The sequence below is a fragment of the Fusarium oxysporum genome, chromosome VII (genome assembly GCF_013085055.1).
Source record: "Fusarium oxysporum Fo47 chromosome VII, complete sequence".
NCBI lineage: Eukaryota > Fungi > Ascomycota > Sordariomycetes > Hypocreales > Nectriaceae > Fusarium > Fusarium oxysporum.
In genome coordinates this window covers 2891854-2912770 of record NC_072846.1, presented here as the reverse complement: position 1 = coordinate 2912770, position 20917 = coordinate 2891854, and the positions used below count along the sequence as shown (strand labels likewise).

The window sequence follows — 20917 nt, the reverse complement described above, 5'->3', positions numbered from 1 at the left end:
ATTCAATGCCAACGTTATAGCTGGTCCTTGTAGCCCATTTTCTACGGATTCATTCAGCCATTTCAAATACCCAACTTGAAAATATGGTCGACAAGCTTGGGATCGAGGATTCTCGAGTGACATGGCACACAACAACAATCCGCCACAAAACTTACCATTACATGAAAGCCGATCCGGATAACGAACCCCTTGCGACAATTATCCTTCTGCATGGATTTCCTGATTTGGCCTTCGGCTGGCGGTATCAGATCCCTTGTCTGCAATCTCATGGATATCAGATCATCGCGCCAGACATGCTTGGTTTCGGCCTTACCAGCGCCCCTAGTCAGCCAAGCTCGTACGCCTTGAGGAGTATCGCCGAGGACATCAGAGACCTGGCAAATCTTGTCGTCAAAGATAAAAAAATCATCCTCGGCGGACACGACTGGGGCGGCGCGGTGGTTTGGCGCACGGCTCTGTGGTTTCCCGACCTGGTCCAGGGTATTTTTAGCGTCGGCACTCCGTTCATCCCGCCCTCGCGCATCTATCGTTCGCTCGATGACGTCACGCAACTCGAGGGTATGAAGAGCTTGAGGTATCAGCTGCAGTTCCAAGGCGTGCTGATTGATAAGGAGATAACGGATGAAACAAAGATCCGGCAATTTCTTAATGCAATGTTTGGCGCGAAGGGTCCAGAAAATGAAGTTGGCTTCCATGCAGCAGAAGGCATCCTGTTTCACAACCTACCCAAATTGAACCAATCCCAATTGCTGTCGAACGTTGAGATGGATTATTACGTCTCTAGATATTCTCTACAAGGACAGGCTAAACTTGAAGGACCACTCCGCTGGTATCGCACACGGGCACACAACTACCTCGACGAGTTACGGCTCTTACTGAAGCCCCTCAAATTCTCAATGCCGGCATTGTTCCTAACTGTCACCCGGGACGAAGTGTTACCGTCGAGCATGTCCGAAGGCATGGATCAATACTTTGAAAACCTGACTCGCAGAGAGGTGGATGCGTCTCACTGGGTACTATGGGAATCGCCTACCAAGGTCAATGAGCAGATCCTAGCGTGGCTAGAGATGGTGGTACAGCACAAATCATAGGAGCACTGCTATATACGTAAGGATCTTTGTAGGCACGCGTATTGGCTATTATAAACGAGTCATTCTACCGGATTGTTCGTCGCGAAGGGGACTGGTTCATTTGAGTGTGGAGCAGGCTCCAGAAATTAAGTTAATGTGTGAGAATTGCTGGCTCATGTAGGCGAGCTGCGAGGTTTAGAGCAGCATGGCTACCTAACAGTTCTGCTGGCCGCAGCGCTGCACCAAATGACATTCTATGTCGACTTGAAGCTGACTCATTTGGACGTACAACCATCTCGTCTTCCCGGTTGCAGGTTGAATAAAAAATGGCTGGTATGCCCCAACATTTCGTCTGGTGCTGAACTGGGCCCCTTTGTAGTTTTCTCGATAGTATTAAAGAAAACTCATGTAATTATCTAATTATTTAAAGCTTTTTACCATAACGTGTATGATAAGCAAGTGGGCCATCCAAGTAAGTGGGCCAAAAATCCCTCACCTTGTAACATTTTTATCTGATCAGATAATTCTCAACCACCAAGCATGTCGAACTCTTCTACTGAGGCTAGAATGCTTCTTGCACTTCAGGCCCTTCAAAATAACCCCAAACTAAGTGTCCGACGCGCTGCAGATACATATGAAGTTCCTCGCAATACCTTACGTCGCCGCCAGAATGGCATTCAATCACGACGCGATACTACCCAGGAATCACGCAGACTATCTAATCTAGAAGAAGAAATAGTAGTTCACTTTATTCTCGACCTAGATTCGCGAGGGTTTCCTCCGCGACATTCTTTTATTGAAGAAATGGCCAATTCTCTCCTCGCTGACCGCAAGGCGCCACCCGTCGGCAAGCGCTGGGCTCATAACTTCGTTAAACGACAACCAGAGCTCAAGACGCATTTCTTTCGTAAATATGACTACCAGAGGGCCAAATGCGAAGATCCAACTGTTATTCGCAACTGGTTTAAGCTCGTACAGAACACAATCGCGAAGTATGGTATCCAATCAGAGGATATCTGGAACTTTGATGAGACTGGCTTTATGATGGGTGTTATCTCAAGCGGCATGGTCGTCACAGGTTCAGAAAGGCTTGGAAGACCAAAATCAGTGCAGCCTGGGAATCGTGAATGGATTACAGTCATTCAAGCGATTAATGCGGAAGGCTGGGCGATCGAGCCGTTTATCATTGGAGCGGGCCAATATCACCTTGCCAACTGGCATGAAGAACCTACCCTCCCAAACGGCTGGGTTATTGCAACGAGCCAAAATGGCTGGACAAACAATGAACTAGGTCTTGAGTGGCTAAAGCACTTCAACCGATGCACAACTGACCGATCAGTTGGTTCTTATCGTCTTCTGATCCTTGATGGCCACGAAAGTCACCACTCCGTCGCTTTTGAGAAATATTGCCAGGAGAATAATATCATCACGCTCTGTATTCCGGCTCATACGTCTCATCTACTTCAGCCTCTTGATATCGGGTGCTTTGGGCCACTAAAGAAGGCATATGGTCGAGAAATAGAGCATCTGATCAGATGCTCTATAACCTATATTTCGAAGACCGAGTTCTTTCCCGCCTTCCACGCCGCCTTTCAAGCCACTATAACCGAAAAAAATATCAAAGGGGGTTTTAGAGGAGCTGGGCTTGCTCCTTTTAACCCGGAAAGCGTGATCTCAAAGCTTGATATGAAGCTGCGGACTCCAACGCCTTCCGAGGAGGTTGCTGAACCCTTAACCCCATGGGTTTCAAAGACCCCAAAGACAGTTCTTGAGGTCCAATCTCAATCTGCCTACTTACAGAAACGAATCAGAAGACATCATAGCAGCTCTCCAGAGTCACTTATTCAAGCTGTGAAGTGTTTTGAGAAGGGAACAAGCACAGTCATGCATAAGCTAGCCTTAGTAGAGGCTAGGATGAATTACCTTGAACAAGCAAATGAGATACTTAGTCGACGCCGAAGGGCAAAAAGAACTCGATTACAGAAAGGAGGGGTGATGACTGCAGGGGAATCAAGGCAAGTGGTTGATCAGATGGATGTAGATGCGCAGGTAGTGGCCGAATCGTCGAGAAGTAGTGGTCAAGAAAGGTCGGCGCGACCGGGCGTTCGGCGCTGTGGTGTATGCGGAAAGACTGGGCATAATGCAAGGACCTGTCAGGTAGTGATTGAGACGTCTAGAGGAGAGTATAGCGAGTAGTTTTAATTAATTAGATAGCTTGTGGTGTTTTTATTTTAATTTTTACCTTAAGGGTATACAAGAAGTGGTCCACTTACTTGGATGGCCCACTTGCTTATCATACACGTTATACTTTGAATTATCGTCCTCGAAACTGCGATCGGCTCGTAGGATGAAATACCTCTCATTATTTTTCCCCCAAAACTTGATCAAATGAGATTCTTCTGCTTCAGTTCATACACTACAATTATCCTAACAATTTCGCCACATCAACTCGAGGCTGTATTCGCTTATCAATTGAGTATGTACCCTAAACTGAAGGTTGCATATGAAAGTCACTTGGACGGACTTTAAGTTTATTTCTTACCCCATCCACGAACATCTAGATCGGTGAACGTGTGCTAATTCTATGTGTCGTACTGGAGCTGCCATTCATTTTCCTACCAATTACCAAACCATGGTAATTAGGTGGGATCGCTTGTCAAAAGCGACAATGTCTCGTACCTAATGTAAGAGTCAATCATTGAGAAGAGGTACATGTGCCGACGACAAAGTCAAATTCCGCCAACAATCCTTAGCTTGTCCCCATTTGCAGCTCAGCCAACATGGCAGCTTGAAAGTTGTGAATCTCTTTCAAGCCCTAGGTACCACGCAAGATGATCATGATTGGAACGAAACGCACGGGTCTCCATCATTCGAAGCCCACTCAATGTAGATTACTCGATATCAAGTCGCAGCTTTTGCACATTAAGCCATATATGTATTCCGCCGCTCAACTGCCCCCTAGATCATACCGCCGCTTCCATGCCGGAAGCAATGTTTTTGTATCTTGAATCAGGATAAACAAGCAAGTTTTCTGTTTGATCGAGATTTCCCAAAGATCTGAAGCTCATTCCCACCAACGATTCTTGTCCTCTCCCATCTCCTGATGCTTCCCAAAACATAGCCCCTCCCAGGCCTCGCTGCTTCAAGTAGGACACCTTTTTCTGGATAGTTTCTGGAGTATCGTACGAGCAGATGCCTCCTCCAGATTGATACTTGCCGTAGTATGCTTGCGCCTTCTCATCGTACATTATTTCGAGACCTTGTTTGGATAAAGCTTTGTAGTCCCAGACACCAGCCTCCCAGCTACCTAGCGCCTTGTTGGGAAGGCCTACGCCTGAGTGCGGTTCCCCCATACCCGATGCACCGATGAAGGATCTTCCATACGCAGGCATGCCGAGGATGAGTTTGTGAGAAGGTACCCCGGCATTAAGGTAGGCCTTGACGGCATCATCAGTATTGAATGGAGTAGACTGGGGAATATCTGTGTTTGCATAGAGATTAGCGCTGTGACCAGCTACAGAGCTCCAGGATCCGGCATAGTCGTAAGCCATAAGATTGATGTAATCGACTATACGGCCAAGATCTGCGAGCCGTAGCTTGTTATAATGACTCGAGCCCGCTGGAGCGGCGATGGTAATCTGAAAGTGATATCCTGGTGCGTGCTTAGAAGCGTAGGCATCGAGCTCGTTCCGAACTGCCTGGAGGAGGAGTACCATATTGGCTGCATCTTCATCACTAGCTGGGTACTCCCAGTCGATATCGATACCATCAAAGCCCCAGTCTTTCAGAAGAGTGACTGCCGACTTGGCAAAGGTAGATCGACCGGCGGCACTAGCTGCAGTAGTGGCGAAATTTGTAGACCAAGTCCAGCCGCCGATGGATAGCAGGACCTTGAGGTTGCGGTGCGCCTTTTTCAGGAGAAAGAGCTGCTTAACGCATCCAAACGCATTATCTTTATCGCTTTCGAGCCAAGCTAGAGAGAGGGGATAGGTCCTCTGTTAGCAAACGAGTTGATCCAAGTTTGAGCTTTGGCAAGTTATACTGGGAAACGGGCTGGAATAGCTAGGGAGGATTGATGGGTTCTGCGTTTGCCATGCAAGATGCATTTGCAAACCGCAAGCGCCAGAGATGGTGGGTGACGGTAGAAGTCAAGTTTGCTGTAGGTGTGAAAAAACTTACAATCCCCTTCGTAATGTTTTTCCAAATCTGCGTATGCATCGCCCGTGAATCTAAGAAGCGTTAGGATCGAAGCTTCCGATATTGCTATTTTCTTCCGAGCGAACGTACACAGTGCCGTCCTCCTGCACATTCATAAAAGCGTATAGCACATGTGTTATGCTGGAGGCGGGGAGATCCTGTGGTTGGAAATCTCGCTCATATATCCCCCTAAGATACGTTTACGATCAGTATCTCGTCTCGTTCAATCTGATCCGGCCATGGCTGCGGCAGGCTTGCCAAGGCTTCAATCGCATGGAAATTGGGGCTGCCATACCAGTTGACAAAGTAGACCATGTTGGCATATTTTACGTCGCTCTGAGAAGGTTCCCTCTGATACAGTTGTAAGGCGTTAGGTTCTGCGACGCTAAGCATAGACTGGATCGCAATGGCCAAGACGGCCATTTTCAAGTAATGAGCCAGCATAGTGCAAGCAATATGTATGTTTGTTGAATACCTGTTTGATCTTAGGATGGAATGAGCGGATGTAGAAGCTAGAAACTGATGTGATTTAACTTACCTCTTATGACCCCGATGATGGATGGATGCAGAAACAGATTATATTAAACAGATCCCATAGAAAAAGCAGAGGAAATGTTTCTTTTACTCCACACTAAAAGATATACTGAAGTAGGGATGAAAAGGACTCGTCCTTTTTTAGCTGGTGGTACTTGGCGACAAAGGCTGTCGGTACTTTTGGTAGTTAGAAACCTAGTACCCCATATATGGCCATTATTGGTGTATCTCATGTATAGGAGAGACACGTTTACAGGATATTTCGACGAAAATAGACGTTATTGAGGCATGTCTTTTAGGCGCATACCGAGCTGAACCGAGAAGTGGTGATGTCCTAGTAATACCTAGCTGAGGCGGAACCTAACCCGTATATCGTCTTCAAGCCGGAGAAAGGGGGTCCAATCTCCGAGGAATTGGAGAAATCTGACTGAAACGGTCACCTGGGACTACAAAGAGGATTCGAAAAGTGGGGTCACGTCTGCAACCAGTCCGGGGCACGGATATGGATGGAGGACTACAGCTAATTATTACTCTATTCGGTAACATTGTGTTAGAGAATGCAGATTCTCTGTGAAGGCTGGCCCATGAGGGGCGATTGTGAATCTTCGATAAGCTAATAGACGTTTTCTGACGTAGTGCGGTATGGTTGTCCTGTTCAACGCTCTATATCACATGTTGCACCTTGGACAAAGAAGATCAAGTGGTTTCGCGAGTTTTCTCTTGTCGTATCTTGTCATGCTCTATAGTTGTACAGAATTCTCTCTGCTGCTGCGTACTCATTCTCATTTCGTCTGTACAATAACCTACACCCTACGCTGCCGCTGCTGCAAGTCGCTCAAAGACTTCATCCTCGCTCGGGTAGTCATCGCCTTTGATCTTCCTATACGCAGGAATCAAAACAGCCGTATCAACCTCAGCATACTTACCACGCTGCACATGGACGACTTGTCCGTTCATGGTGGTATCAGCCATGAGGTAAACGGCACAACGAGCTACTACAGAGGCAGGTTGTACGTCGACGTTTATGCTGTTTAGCAAGCTCTTCAAGGATGGGACAACGTTGCTATCCGTCCAGCTGGGTGCCAAGGTGTTGACCCGGATCGGAAGTTGAGCGGCTTTAAGCAACGGGACAAGTCCTCGCCCAAAACCGAACACTCCATGTTTGCCAGTAGCTAATAGGTATTAGCCAGCGTAAAGAGCGCTGAGAACACCGTTCCCCAACTTACCGTAGTCAACGGCCCGAAAACGCTGGAGACCGGTCGCGGATCCCGTGATAACAATGCTTCCTCCCTCAGCTTGTTGTCGCAGATGATGAATCGCGAGAGTTGACGTGTTGATGACACCCTTGAGGTTAATGTCGAGATTCTGGCTCGATGGTTCCATTAGATTGCCAGCTTGGTCAAGTTGAGTAGACAAGTAATCGGCGCGTGGGCCAATGCCGGCGTTGGCAAAAACATGATCGATGCGGCCATGTGTCTCCTTCGCCTTATTAAACAGCGCAAGTAACTCTTCCCATTTAGTTACATCTGTTTTGATGAACTCATATGCGCCTGCCATCTCCTTTTCTGGAGCCTGGATATCACCGTTGACTACCGAGGCTCCGATTGACAGAAGTAGCTCCACGGTAGCCAATCCTATACCAGATGAACCGCCTATTGAAAGAGTTTTAATGTTAACTGAGGCCGACGTAACTAAGACGTGTATAGTCAACCCATGTATGAGCATGACCACCTGGGGATGGGTGTGGGGAGCCGAGGCGGGCAGTATTTTGCGTACCTGTGACGACGATAACATTACCCTTGAGGGTAGTCAAGTCCTCATTTTCGAAAACAAATTCAGCCATATTTCCTGAAAAGCTTTTCTCTCTCAATGCGAGTAGATGAGAAAACAAACAAGCTGCCAGATGGTTTTTCGTTGATGGTGAGGGTCGAAGGAAACTTAAAAGTACAGGAATTTCATGCGGCCCCACGGACAAGGTGATACTCTCGGGGTGAACTGGGAGGGTACAAATGTAAAGGCAAATTATGAACTGCCTGGTTGGACTGATGTACACAGATCTGTGTGAGAAAGTCCATTTGCGGCGGTAGACTTTTGGTCATTTTCCGCTGTATGGCTTTTTCATGAGTCAGTGTGATACGGCATGGCTGCTAAATCTGTCCAGGGCATAATGACTTCATTACGTTCCACGCCGGCATGCGAACAAAGACAAGCATGGAGGGGCAGAGAAAGGGGTTTACTAAGCGCATTAACTGGTGTTTGGTCACCTATCCAGGCCCTTGAGCTTCGTAAACGGTATTCGCTATAGTGCCTACACGGACTTAGTTTAAACAAGACAATGGGTATTGAACTTCCGTATGCCATGAAGTCCCATAGGGTGATAAGTCACGGTAGTAATGAAGATACTCCACGATTTTCTATCTAAGAGGATGGATAATTGTTGTGCGCTACTAAAGCATATGTAGGGAAAGGCACCATTACTGACAATTAAAAATCAATAAATCGCGGATGCTAACTCTCACTCTCAACTTCCATTGCAGACTCTGGAATCCACAGTCTGCTAATATGCGTACAAAAACTACGCATTATCCTCATTAAACCTTCACTGCTTACTTGGGCTAGTAAGCCTTCAAGTGGCTGCGGCCCATTGTTCACTACAATTCAGGGCATGTCAACAATTACACCCATACTATCATTGGAAGCACATCCTTTGCCCTGTTTTATCACTGCAACTGCATCTTACGTCTCGCCTGATCGTTCTATTTGATCTGAGCTTTATGATATGCTGTAGAACAAGTTTGCTTGTTTTCTCCTAATATATGTACTGAGTATCGCCCGCTGCGTCCGCTCACGCCGATCACTGCTTTAGACCTTGTCCAGGCGTATAAGGCGGGGGCGGAGGAGGCGGCTGTCTTCCATCTGGAGTTGTGCACTCGTCTAGCGTATTGGCTGAGACCAGTTCGTATGTTGAGAGCGCCGAGGTTGGTCGTAGATCAGTTTGACATGCACGATCGACTTGTCGCGGCATTGTGAGAACGTTGACTGATACAGGGACGACTTGAGAAGAGATAACATCTTCGCTTTTTCTGTTCGTGGTGCGGCTTGATCCATATCTTGTTGTATACATCATATTTGCCTGTTGACTTGGTGCAAGATTGTCTGCGTCATATCTTTGAGTATACATCTGGTGCTTCTTCTTGAAAGGCCGCAAATTGATCTTCTTCCGTCGGAATGCATTCTTCACCCTTCTCCGCGTTGAATGATTCTGGTCAGTCCAGCTATTACCGTCAAAGAGATGAGATAGCCGTGAGACGAGCGGTGCTAGACAAGGCAAAGACATGTTGCTGCAGGGCCAGAACACATTCTGTCGACCTAGGTAAAATGGTTGGGGGAGCCGCATCAGCAAGTTAGCCTTTTATTCGACGATCGAGCTGGATGCTACTGTTGTGGCCGCCTGTCTTGCGCCCGGAACGGCCGTTGCCGGCTTGATCCTAGCCTTGCGAATACTGTTCTCATTTTTCTTTTACTTCCCGGTCTGCTGCCAAAAATGGGAAACTTGAACCCAGTCGTTCTAATCAAGGGGCCCTATGTATAGCTACCTTAAGCCTGGTTTCATTCTCGCCTCATTTGTAAGCAGTAATGGGCTTGGGATTCGATTTTCGGTCGTGCTATGCGATTATGATACGTTCTGACACATGAATCAGCCAAGGCTGGGCCATGCACATCAGGCTATCGATACCAATTTCAAATATAGTACACAATGTAATGAAGCACCAAAGCTGATTCAAACATGTCGGGGAGGGCGTATGACTTTGCCGACATATCGATAGAACTGGGGTTACTACTCTGAATGACTGCAGGTGGCTTTCAATCTACACAAGTTTTGAACGCTTCTACATTACCTTTACACGTACCCAGGCATGTAAGCGACTGTTTCTAACTTGGTACAATCATGTACAGTACTTTTCAGGTTCAGTTACCATATCTCACTAATACATATTTAAGCTAGTGGAGTTAGTGTGGGGCGGTACAGTATGCGAGAAGACTGGCTTAGGTCACTTTCCAGAGCCTCTTAACCGGAGGTGGTGCCTGAGGCATTCATATGATGATCGGAAAGGGTAAGCCAGTAAGGCTGACGTGGCAACTACGGCCATCCAAATTGGCCCTTCTTCTATTCTCTGCTCCTGCTTGATGAGTTTCCATCAAGTGACACAAGCCGAACATCTACACTGTCCCCCGGCGCCGGCTCTGACCTTGGTCTAGCAGCAATGGGGCGGAAGGTAGCAAGAGAAATCGTGGACTTAGCTGGTAAGTAAGCGTCAAGGGGAATTGACATAGTACGGATAAGAACGATCGCTGACGATACGCTAGAGAAGGTTTACGAACCGTGTTATTATATCCCGTTTACCAGAAACACACGCTTCACTGGCCGCACAACCGTCTTAAACGCATTGGAAGACAAGTTCTTTGGCCCAGAGCAGAGTCAGAAGGTGGCGCTAGTCGGCCTTGGTGGAGTTGGTAAGACTCAAATCGCCCTGCGTTTGGCTTATCAGATGAAGGAGAAACGGCCAGATTATTCGATCTTTTGGGTGCCGGTTTTGAGTGATGAAACTGCAGAACGTGCTTATGTGGACATTGCGAAGAAGCTTGGATTGCAGAAGAGTAGCGAAGACGACGACGTGAAGGATCTAGTCTGCCAGCACCTCAGCTCAGACAAAGCTGGCAAGTGGCTCTTGATTGTGGACAATGCCGACGACAAGGAAATTATCTTTGGATCTGCTGAGAAGCCAGGATTGGAAGAGTATTTACCTCAGAGCGAGAATGGTATCATCCTTTTGACGACGCGGTCTGGGCAAGTCGCGGTGGAGTTTGCGCCCTCTGACGTGGTCTATATTGAGCAAATGGATCAAGAAGAAGCGGTGATTCTTTTGGAGAAGTCCCTAGTTCAAGGACAGCTGCTTCAGGACAAAGTAGCGGTCGTTGAGCTACTCGCATATTTGGCTTTTCTCCCGCTGGCTATCACGCAGGCTGCCGCATACCTCAATCACACCAAAGCACCCGTACAGACATATCTGGACCTCTTACGAAACGCCGAGGACAACGATACGACAGTTCTCGAGAGAGAGTTCAGAGATAACACCCGATACAGTGGTTCTCAAAACGCTATAGGAACAACATGGATTGTGTCTTTCCGCCAGATCCAAAAGTCAAACCAACTTGCCGTTGATCTGTTGTCGTTTATGTCATATATAGAGCCGAAGGCGATTCCCCGGTCCATATTACCCGATGCAAAGGCTGATGAGTTGGAGTGGGCTATTGGCACGCTTTGCAGCTACTCATTTCTGGTCCGTAGGAAAGAAAAGGATGTGTTCGACATGCACAGCCTTGTGCATACAGCAACGCGGAGCTGGCTTGCAAAGCAGGACCTTGATGGGGAGGTGGCAAGCGATGTGATATGTCACCTTGCAGCGAGGTTCCCTGCAAGAAGCGATGCTCACTATGACCAGAGAAGAGAGTATATGCCACATGCAATGCGGTTGCTAAGCCGACATCATGAGAGCAAGACGGCTGAAACTTACCGGCTTTTTGAAAAGGTTGGAGACTCCTTTTACACGGACAGACGATTCAAAGAAGCGATAAGGTGTTATGAGGAGGTCTACCGGTGGAGACAAGACCTTCATCCTGAAACAGATGGTGTTCGACTATCATCGGAGCACGCACTTGCAACCGCATACCTTAGTAACCGACGAATCAAGGATGCGATTAAGATGCTCGAGCATGTGGTGACGGTTCGGAAGGAGACATTAGGGGAAGATCACCCAGACCGACTGGCATCAGAGCACGAACTTGCAACCGCATACCTCGAAGACCGACGAATCAAGGATGCGATTGAGATGCTCGAGTGTGTGGTAGCAGTTCGAAGGGTGACACTGGACGAGAAGGACCATTCTCGACTAATATCGGAGCAAGTACTTGGGAGCGCATACCTTAATGACGGACGAACTAAGGATGCGACTGAGATGCTTGAGCACGTGGTGGCAGTTCGAAAGGAGACACTAGACGAGAAGGACCATGAAAAACTAACCTCAGAGCAAGTACTTGCAAGAGCATACCTCGATGACCGACGAATCAAGGATGCGATTGAGATGCTCGAGTGTGTGGTAGCAGTTCGAAGGGAGACACAAGATGAGAAAGACCATTCTCGACTAACATCGGAGCAAGTACTTGCAGTCGCATACCTTGATGACGGACGAATCAAGGATGCGATTGAGATGCTCGAGCATGTGGTAGCAGTTCGAAGGGAGACACAAGATGAGAAAGACCATTATCGACTGGCGTCAGAACACGAGCTCGCAAGAGCATACCAAGTCGACAATCAAGGCCACGTTTCCGGTAAGTATAATAGCTTTGAACAGTGGACACGACGACCCATTGTCGTGGCCGACGCCATTCGTTCTGCTCATCCAGAATTTGCGAATGCAGACGGGACAGCTGCACCACTTGAGCCCCCACCTTCGGGTGTGTCTCCGGATGTTCGCCAGCTATTTGATCAGGTGAGTGACAGCTGAAAGCTGGCATGTCCATTCTCACTAGGAGCATATCTGAATCCGTGTTACAGATAGCATCCTCATCATTATTCGATGATGGAGTGCGAATAGTCCGTTTCATTCATGGCAAGCCAGGGGCTCAAACAACCTTTTTTGACCGTTTCAGAATCGAATTAGAGCAGAAAATAGGCCAGCGGATAGACTGGACTCCTTTCCCCCCAATTTCTAGGCCCTGGCTCCCAAGTGAGTCCAAGGTCGTATGGAGTGTAAGTCGCGAAATAGTTCCGCTTATGCAATACTTCTGAATTACTTAACTTGAGCCTTAGTGGGGGGGTAAGGAACTGTCAGTAATACTCTCAAGAGAAGAGGCCTGCCAGTATTATGCGACCTGCCGGCCAGTATTTCAATCATCCGATAATCAAAGACTACCATTCATAAACCCAGATTGCATCTCAAATACGAGAGCTACTTCTGCTCTGGGAACAACGGTAATTCATAACCTTCAGGACGCGGCAGATGTAGAAAGTCGCCGTGGTCAAACCGTTCAAACACATCCAGCTGGACAAACGACACCACAAAGCAGTCAAGAAATGGAGATTTATTGGTGCATTGATAAGATATTTGATGAGCCGGTGAGGACTGTGTTCTGCTGTGTTGAGCGCGCCGACCAGATCCGAGAAGACTCGAGCTTCTATCAACAAGTGAACCACAAGTTGCGATCGGCCGGCGGAACCGGCCTGAGAGGCTGGATTGCACCTTACCTTTCATGGAAGCGTGTTACTGCAGTGGAATTCATCAAAGTGAGTCATTCGGGTAATTTTCGTAACTGCGTAAAGCAGTTTGGTTCATAGCTTTAATGGGCCTGACTGATTTCTTTGATCCGTTTGCTAGTTTTTAAGAGTCCGAGGCGATTGGGTTATACGGGACAAGATTGAGCTCCCTCAGTCTGACGACTACGACCATAACGTCGGCACTCCTGAAGGTGCCCGAATGATGATTTTGGCGGAGGAGCTAATTGCTGGTCTCCATGATCCAAAGGGGGGCGGAGAGAGGTAACTACATGGTCAATACACTTCCAAAGAGACGGTGTCCACCAGCTCTTCCCAATTCACGGGGAACCGAGGCATGGGGCCTCTATGCCAAAATGGGCTTTTCAGCAGGAAGGATAATTTGGTGGTTCACCTCATCTATCATCTTTTTGGTGGCCTTTGCCACGGTTTGGCTTGCGACCGTTGATAAAACAGATGTACAAACTGCCTTGACACCAGGAACAGTTATCGTCGCCGTTCTTACCCTTATTTTAGGTATTTTCCAGACTTTAAATCGATAAGAACTTTGGACTAGTTGCTGGTGTAGGTACCTTATCAAATGACACGGTCCTGTGGGAGCTAATGGTTTTGGCAGACCTAAGCCATGTACATATATGACCATATGTGTGGCCCTAAAAATGATACATGCCGGAATTCGCCCCTGTCGATTGACATTGACAAGTCACTGCAAAATTTCTATAAAAACGTCCGTAGCTCACTGAGTACACTGTTGCCAAACTCAGCTAGCTTTCCCCCTGTTCCACTTTGTGTATACAAGATCGAGGAGATTTAGCTAGCGAACAAACGATTTTAACAATTACTGGACCTATCTTAAAGTGATGTTCTTGATAGATTTGCCGTCTGCTGCAATGGACCTAATCTGATCACACTGTCCATCAGTAAGACGAGGGCCATAATGGACAATGTCCAAGGAAGGTCTAGTCCGGCTGCGTCGACCACAGGAGAAGGGAAGATCAAATTTGGACAGGCTTATCCATAGTTATCACGTCAGCCTTACTGGCTTACCCTTTCCGATCATCATATGAATGCCTCAGGCACCACCTCCGGTTAAGAGGCTCTGGAAAGTGACCTAAGCCAGTCTTCTCGCATACTGTACCGCCCCACACTAACTCCAACTAGCTTAAATATGTATTAGTGAGATATGGTAACTGAACCTGAAAAGTACTGTATGTATTATTCCAAAGATATTCTTTTTACCCAGAGCTCGAGCTGCTTCAGTCATATAATGAATGGGAAGGAGGTGTATGGATCGTAAGACCCTAAATAGGAAGGTTTGCTCAGGTCCAATAAGAAGCAGGGTAGGAGCATGACTATTATGGATTGAAGGCCTGATGAAGATGAAGTACGCATCTTCGGCGTACAGTAGCACTTCCATTATGGATTTCCTGCTGACAGGCTATGAGCTACAACTCCCAGCAGCCATTTTTGTCAGAATCTGAAAGGCGTATGCCACTTTCACGACTATTTGGCAATGGCTGGTACTATTGAATTCAATTTGGGTTGTACTTCTAAGTGATATTCCCAGGACACAAAGATATACTAGAAGAGCTTCAACCAACCTGGGAACCGGATACAGGATAGTAAGAAACTGAGGCAACACCTTTAGACCAAAGGCGCCCACTATTTCAGCTTTTTCCGTGTGGATCGTGATCACTTACGTCCCATCAACACTGTGCATGACAGATCGACGTCCATGGAGTCTCTACCCTGCAGTTCGATGTCGCGATCCCCGCCCAAAGACCATGCTGAGGTTCATCTAACCATCCTTGATGACGGCGAATCATCGCAGGCTTTAAGCACGGGCGCTGCAGTTCCGCTAACACTTATAAGAAGAACTGCAGTAGTATTCCAGCTTTGCGGGGTCAATTTCGCCACGAGCGCATCCAGCGGTCTCATAGTCATTGGACTTCCCCAACTGACCTCAGATCTCAATATACCGCAGTCGCTCGCTTTCTGGCCGTCATCAGTTCAAGGACTAGCCACAGCTTCGGCACTGCTACTCTCAGGTGCCGTCGCTGATGTCTTGGGGCCCCGATCCGTTAATCTTTCGGGGTGCATACTCAACGGCGTGTTTATGTTATCCTGTGGATTTATCAAGAGCATTCAGCAGTTGATTACCATGAGGGCATTGCAGGGCGTTGCCATAGCGATGCATTTCTCCAGTTCTGTAGCTCTCGTAGCTGATACTCAGCCCCGTGGACAGAGCCGAAACATATCGTTCGCTTGCCTGGGTTTAAGTCAGCTGCTAGGCTTCACCTTTGGCCTTGTCGTCGGTGGCGTACTCGTGGATACTGTTGGATGGCGCTCGGGATGGTATCTTTATGGAGGCGTTACCCTGCTCCTGTCCGCCGTCGGCCTATGGTCACTGCCAAAATCCGAGCCGCTCGGTTTCCGAAACATATTCGTTGATTTGATATACAGAGTCGATTGGATCGGAGCACTACTCGCCTCGGTGTCTATGGCCTCGATTTCCTATTTCTTAGCGTAAGTTGAGGTATTTCTAATTGTAACCAAATTGGTACTAACCAGACCAAGGGTTATCAGCACGGACGTCCATCGTATCAAAGAGACCGGGACTGTTACACTCCTGTGCTTCAGCTTGGCGACCCTGCCACTGTTTGTTGGTTGGATGCATTACCGAGTCAAAAGAAGCATGCCGGCTCTAATACCTAATTGCTTCTGGAGCAACTCTGCGTTTACTACCATATGTATTGCTATAGCTTTATCGTTTGCAGTGCTGAATTCTGTTGATCTTCTTACAAGTCTCTAGTAGGTGAACGGTCAGAAGGTTTTGAATGAATGTTTTACTGACTATACGCCCACAGCTTTCAAGAGATCCAATATTTGTCGGCTGTCGACGCCGGAATCCGCATCCTTCCCAGTACCGTCGTCGGACTAGGCCTCAATCTGATGACCGGCCTCATCGTGCACAAAATACCTGCTGTCTGGCTTGTAGCGGCCTCGTCGCTACTTTCCTCGGGATCGCCGCTTCTTATGGCCGTGATCAATCCCAGTTGGTCCTATTGGGTCGGTGCCTTCTTCGCACAAATCCTTCTGCCATTTTCTATCGATGTGCTCTTCACCGTCGGACTCATTATCGTTACTGACGTTTTCCCTGAGAAGAATCAATCCGTTGCTGGTGCTGTCTTCAACACGGCCGCGCAGTTTGGGAACGCTCTGGGGCTGGCTATTGTGCAGGTAGTCTCCGCAGCGGTAACAAACCAAAAGATCAACCCAAAGTCCCCCGAGGCTCTCTTGGAAGGTTACCGCGCATCCTTTTGGACTCTCTTTTCCCTAATGCTTGTTTGCGTGCTTGTGGCAGCACTTGGGCTACGGGGAGCGGGTAAGGTAGGGTCGAAGCGTGATTGACAGGCCCTTGGATCTACTCCTCTCCATCCATGGGCCTTCTCATTCTACATATCTTGTATTTAAACCACTATGGAGTGATTAAATGATGAAAGGCTATGATAGGTTGACGGATTTATGGAGTATGTTCGGAAGGCGAATGCGACAAGATGCGTTATGGTCGTGAATGGATTTATGGCGAACAGGTTTTCAAACAAGATGTTGACTCGAGACAAGGAATACATGAAGTTAAACCACAGAGTTTGAAACCGCCAAATCGCTGTGAAGCGTCAGTTACAGAAACTGGCTAGCTCCGGAACCACCACCTTGAGGGCCTTGACGAGGCAAACTCCACCCCGGCTGAACTACCGTTTCCAAATCTAATGATGACGATAATTTGTTGTTTATTAACTTCTCGGACTTCTTTTCAGCAGCCAAAAATGAGATCTATGCTAACAGTGACCAAAGAATATGTTTGAGGAGAGCGTTCACGTCCCAGTAAATAAACCCTTGTTTAAAGCCATGATAATTCTCTACGGAAGATTTCACTATAGATAGGTATTATTTCTTAAAGAACTAGGCATTATTTAGTGCTCGACCTCTTCCATATGGCTTTCTGTCGTCAATGGTGGCTCATTACCCGCCAGCCTTGATAGGCGTCTTCTAGAAAGGACCAGGTAAGGGCGTGTGACATTTAGATCTTGGCCTCTTATGAACACGTCACGGCTCTATAGCTCTGCCTCTCACAATGCTACGTCGTGGATTGCGGAGAGAGATTCCTGGTTACTTTGAGGAGAGGCATTTAGTAAGAAATATGTGTACTAGTATCTCTCGCTATAAATAACAGAAAGTTGCCATCATTTTCCGCCCATTTTCTCTTCTCTCCCATCTTCTCCATTTTCCAGCATCTCTTTTCAGACCAACGGATGCCGATAAAAGTCATCCAGAAACTCCTTCATCACCTTATCATGCGAAGAATCACTAAAGTCTCCCCCGCTACTACCGTGCCATTTGCGCAATGCAATGTTCGGCACTGTAGCAAGATCAAAGAGAAGAAGAAGCTGCATCAGCCTGAGAGGAGGCTCTCCCGACGGGTACCCAAATTCACGAAGCGTGCTGAACAGTCTATGAGCGAGGGATCATGGGTGGCTTGTTTACTGACACGTACAGAGAAGTGCGGTAGCTCGCTCAAGGTCAAGAACTGTTCCACTTTCCCCCCGACGTGGAAACGGGTCCCCCGACAATGACGACGACGCTGATTTGCCAAGCATTGAGGATATCTACAGGGGGATTCAACTGAACCGAAATAAGCAGCGGCTAGCTAGTAGTGACTAGTGAAACGGAGGGAATAGGCATGTGCTTCTCAGGATTTAACGGTATTCCTATGAGAGTTGGCTGTTGTAACTTGGTCATAGGAGTAACGTAGCAACGGACTATTTTGCAATCCTGCAGTTTCTTCCATATATTTTCATATGCTTTACTATGAACATCTATGATTTCCTTGCCTCTTTGCAGTCCTTGGAGCCAGCATTCAAGACAGAACTGCGTGGTAGTGGTATACATAAGATAATATGTAATTCAATCGTCTCGAACTTCTTGGGACATATCATAGAGATCGAATTGAAACTTTCCTTATTGGCAGCTGTGCAGCAGGAGTGATTAAACGCTACGCTTCGTACTATAAGTCGCCCACCCTAGTTTTGGCCCACCCCTGGCTTTGGCCCGCTCTATTTAGCCTACATCGCACAACTGGTATATCGACGTAACTAGGTCGCAACAAAGTCAAATTAAATGGTAAAAATACAAGGAAAATCGCATTTGGCGCTCTTTAGTCGCTTTATTCGTCTGCACTTGAATCTCGCTCCATATAGCATTTTGTTGGTCGCCGATTGCGTGCCGACCGTCGAGCCAGTGCCGGCTCCTCTTCCGACTCAGAGCTACTCTCCCCCTCCACGATAATGACCTCTTGTACCGCGTTTCTTGCCTTCCGAACACGTTATTGAGGCTCTCGATTACCTTGCGCAAGTATCGGCACAAGGCTTGCAAAGCGTTCGTTCGGATCTTGGACGATCTTACGACGTTTAGTCGGTTTTGCCTGGGCGAGTTGCACCCGCAAGCGTTCGATCTCACGGTCCCTTAGTATAACCTCCATCGCAACCTTATCCAACACCGCAGCGGATTTTCGAATAGACAGTCGTGAAGTGGGAGAGCCGCTCTTCTCGGCAAATAGCTTTACGACGTCGCCGCCGCGTTTTGGTGTTGAAATATCCGAGGTGACACGTAGTGGTATAGCTGGCCGTTTAGCTACCACGACCCATTGAGAATTTAGAGGTTTGGCTACGCTTTTAGGGTATAAGCCTGTCGCCTTCCACCCAGATTGAACGTTTTCCTTTCGAAGACCAATTTCTCGAGATTTCGCATAAAATTCGAGAAAGTTTGCCTTTCCAACCTTTGTCGTATCTGTCAAAGCCGTATGCTCCCCAATTAACCTACGATAGGCCGTTTTTAAACTGGAAAAGCAGCCGAGATCCAAGGGCTGGAGGACATGGGAAGTATAAGCAGGGAAAAAGAGTAAGTGAACGTTGTTTAGGTAACACATAGTCATAAATTCGTCCGAGGTATGACTGCCGTGACCGTCGACGATAAGTAGGCGACCATCGGCTGGATCCTCAGGTTGCGTTTGGGGTAAAATCACCTTCCCTAGCCACTCGACAGCAATATCATTGCTTGTCCACCCGTTTTCCGAAAAGGTAACATGCCAGCCAGTATGCTTAGCAAAGAAATCCTTCGTGAACCATTGTTCTTGGATACTTTTGGCCTTGAAAATGACCAGGGGGTTCAAAGCGACCTCGAGCGCCGAGATGCACTCCACAATAGACGTCCAAGTCCGGGCATTTATCGTTTTGACTGGTACCGTGTTAGGGTTCTCCTGCAAGGAGCCGATAACAAGCCCGTTAATGCCTTGGCCCTCCATAATGCCGCCCTCGTCGGCGTTGTACCTCCGCCGGGGAGGGATCTAGCTCACAGTCTCGTATAGGTTGAACAGGTGCCTGATATTATCCGGAGTGGCCGCATTTATACGTTTCCAGTCAGTTCGACGGCCTAATTTTGTCTTGACGGCCAAATGGCGCTCCACGAAGTGACTGGACCACTTCCTCCCTAGGGGCTTGTGGTCACCTTGTTGTTTAAGCACGCTGCTAGTGATTGCTCGCACTTGTGCGTGTGTTGGCGCGTAACCGAGGGCCTCCTGCCGCAAACTCCATTGCTTAAGATGTTCTTCTTGATTGGCCGTGAGCCGCTGTTGGTCATCGTGTGCCGTACGTTGAGGTTGGGCACCATTAAGGCGGGCACGAAGTGTCCCTCTCGGTACACCATGGCGTGTGGCAGCGGTCCTAACGGCAACCCCATTCCTGACGTCCACGATGGCGTTTTGTAGGTCTTGCTCAGTATATTCACTCATTTCGAACCCGGAGAAGAAAATCCAAAAGAAAGTAAGTCAATTGGAGAAAAATTCGATTTTTGACAATTTATCGTAGGTGGTAGCCCTGATCTGACGCGTAGGACCGAGAGCGTTTGTGGGGCGGACCAAAGCCAGGGGTGGGCCATAACTAGGGTGGGCGACTTAATTTCCTAGCAAGATCTGACCGAGATGTTGAAAGCCCTGGTCTGCTACCCCTCTGGTGTTCAATAAGACACTTCAATCGACAGCATGTCAGTACGAATGTCCTGTGCGCTGCCGGCACAAGCAAGTGGCCCGTATCGTATCGCGCAGCCACGTTGATGGCCAACACCTTCCATAAACAGCAAAGGTTGAAGGCAATGTTCGGCAGCCTTCCAGAAGGCTGTTCACATGTCCAGTCTCGGTTGTGTTGATCTTGAACGAGCAGTAGGCCATAAATATCTCTTCCAATATTGTTCACGCCACTCTCGCAAGTCAGCCTTTTTTACGATATTGTGGGCTTCAGCATGAGGTCTTTGTGTCGGACGGCAAACCTATAATTCGTCTTAGCTTTATCATAAAAGCCAAGAAAGATATGCAGATAAGGAACCGCTCAATTCGACTTCTGGAGCAGCTACACGTGCTAACATGGATGAAATCGGCCATAGCGCTGTAGCATATAACTGCCAGATCATCTATATTGTTGAAACGGACGTGAACTCTTGAGGCATTCGTTTGGCCTATATCTGCCTCTCCATAGTAATGCTCCCGGTTTCTTCAATCTCCAGCTCTCCCGATATCATCGCGTGCAAGAAATAAGAATGCGAGCGCATCTGAAATCATTATCCCAGTCAGGAAAGAGCATACACAAGTTTCCCCAGGTGAGTGATCTTCTGGTCATTCATCGACAATCAAGCAACCCCGGGTCAGACCCTTGTCGAAGTCACAGCTGCTAAC

The 20917-nt window shown here is 47.8% G+C and overlaps 6 protein-coding genes across 6 annotated transcripts; 3 read left to right on the top strand and 3 right to left on the bottom strand.

Annotated features, from left to right (window-relative positions):
• Positions 1-83: 83 nt before the first annotated feature.
• Positions 84-1091, top strand: FOBCDRAFT_139301 (Alpha/Beta hydrolase protein; the record flags this gene model as incomplete). Its single annotated transcript, XM_054705999.1, has 1 exon — positions 84-1091. One exon carries the CDS (start codon positions 84-86, stop codon positions 1089-1091), a length of 1008 nt encoding a protein of 335 aa, XP_054561974.1.
• A 2942-nt stretch (positions 1092-4033) lies between these two features.
• FOBCDRAFT_242007 (glycosyl hydrolases family 18-domain-containing protein) lies at positions 4034-5582 on the bottom strand (the record flags this gene model as incomplete). Its single annotated transcript, XM_059610425.1, has 3 exons — positions 4034-5065; positions 5250-5276; positions 5466-5582. 3 exons carry the CDS (start codon positions 5580-5582, stop codon positions 4034-4036), a joined length of 1176 nt encoding a protein of 391 aa, XP_059465432.1.
• Positions 5583-6611: 1029 nt separating this feature from the next.
• Positions 6612-7644, bottom strand: FOBCDRAFT_204420 (uncharacterized protein; the record flags this gene model as incomplete). Its single annotated transcript, XM_059609123.1, has 3 exons — positions 6612-6973; positions 7028-7492; positions 7578-7644. 3 exons carry the CDS (start codon positions 7642-7644, stop codon positions 6612-6614), a joined length of 894 nt encoding a protein of 297 aa, XP_059465431.1.
• A 1011-nt stretch (positions 7645-8655) lies between these two features.
• FOBCDRAFT_204419 (uncharacterized protein) lies at positions 8656-9138 on the bottom strand (the record flags this gene model as incomplete). The annotated part of the gene is made up of 1 exon (XM_054705996.1): positions 8656-9138. The coding sequence occupies one exon, from the start codon at positions 9136-9138 to the stop codon at positions 8656-8658; it is 483 nt and encodes a 160-aa protein (XP_054561971.1).
• An 855-nt stretch (positions 9139-9993) lies between these two features.
• FOBCDRAFT_228106 (P-loop containing nucleoside triphosphate hydrolase protein) lies at positions 9994-12693 on the top strand. The gene is made up of 2 exons (XM_059609764.1): positions 9994-10106; positions 10170-12693. The coding sequence occupies exons 1-2, from the start codon at positions 10067-10069 to the stop codon at positions 12365-12367; spliced, it is 2238 nt and encodes a 745-aa protein (XP_059467609.1). The 5' UTR covers positions 9994-10066; the 3' UTR covers positions 12368-12693.
• A 2602-nt stretch (positions 12694-15295) lies between these two features.
• FOBCDRAFT_242004 (major facilitator superfamily domain-containing protein) lies at positions 15296-16788 on the top strand (the record flags this gene model as incomplete). Its single annotated transcript, XM_059610424.1, has 5 exons — positions 15296-15660; positions 15712-15800; positions 15912-15945; positions 16002-16524; positions 16678-16788. The coding sequence occupies 5 exons, from the start codon at positions 15296-15298 to the stop codon at positions 16786-16788; spliced, it is 1122 nt and encodes a 373-aa protein (XP_059467608.1).
• Positions 16789-20917: the final 4129 nt, after the last annotated feature.

Bases quoted from the DNA above. Each gene is read 5' to 3' on its own strand.
- FOBCDRAFT_228106 (XM_059609764.1), top strand. From the start codon at position 10,067: ATGGGGCGGAAGGTAGCAAGAGAAATCGTGGACTTAGCTG. The intron at 10,107-10,169 runs GTAAGTAAGCGT...ACGATACGCTAG, and splicing joins AGAAATCGTGGACTTAGCTG to AGAAGGTTTACGAACCGTGT.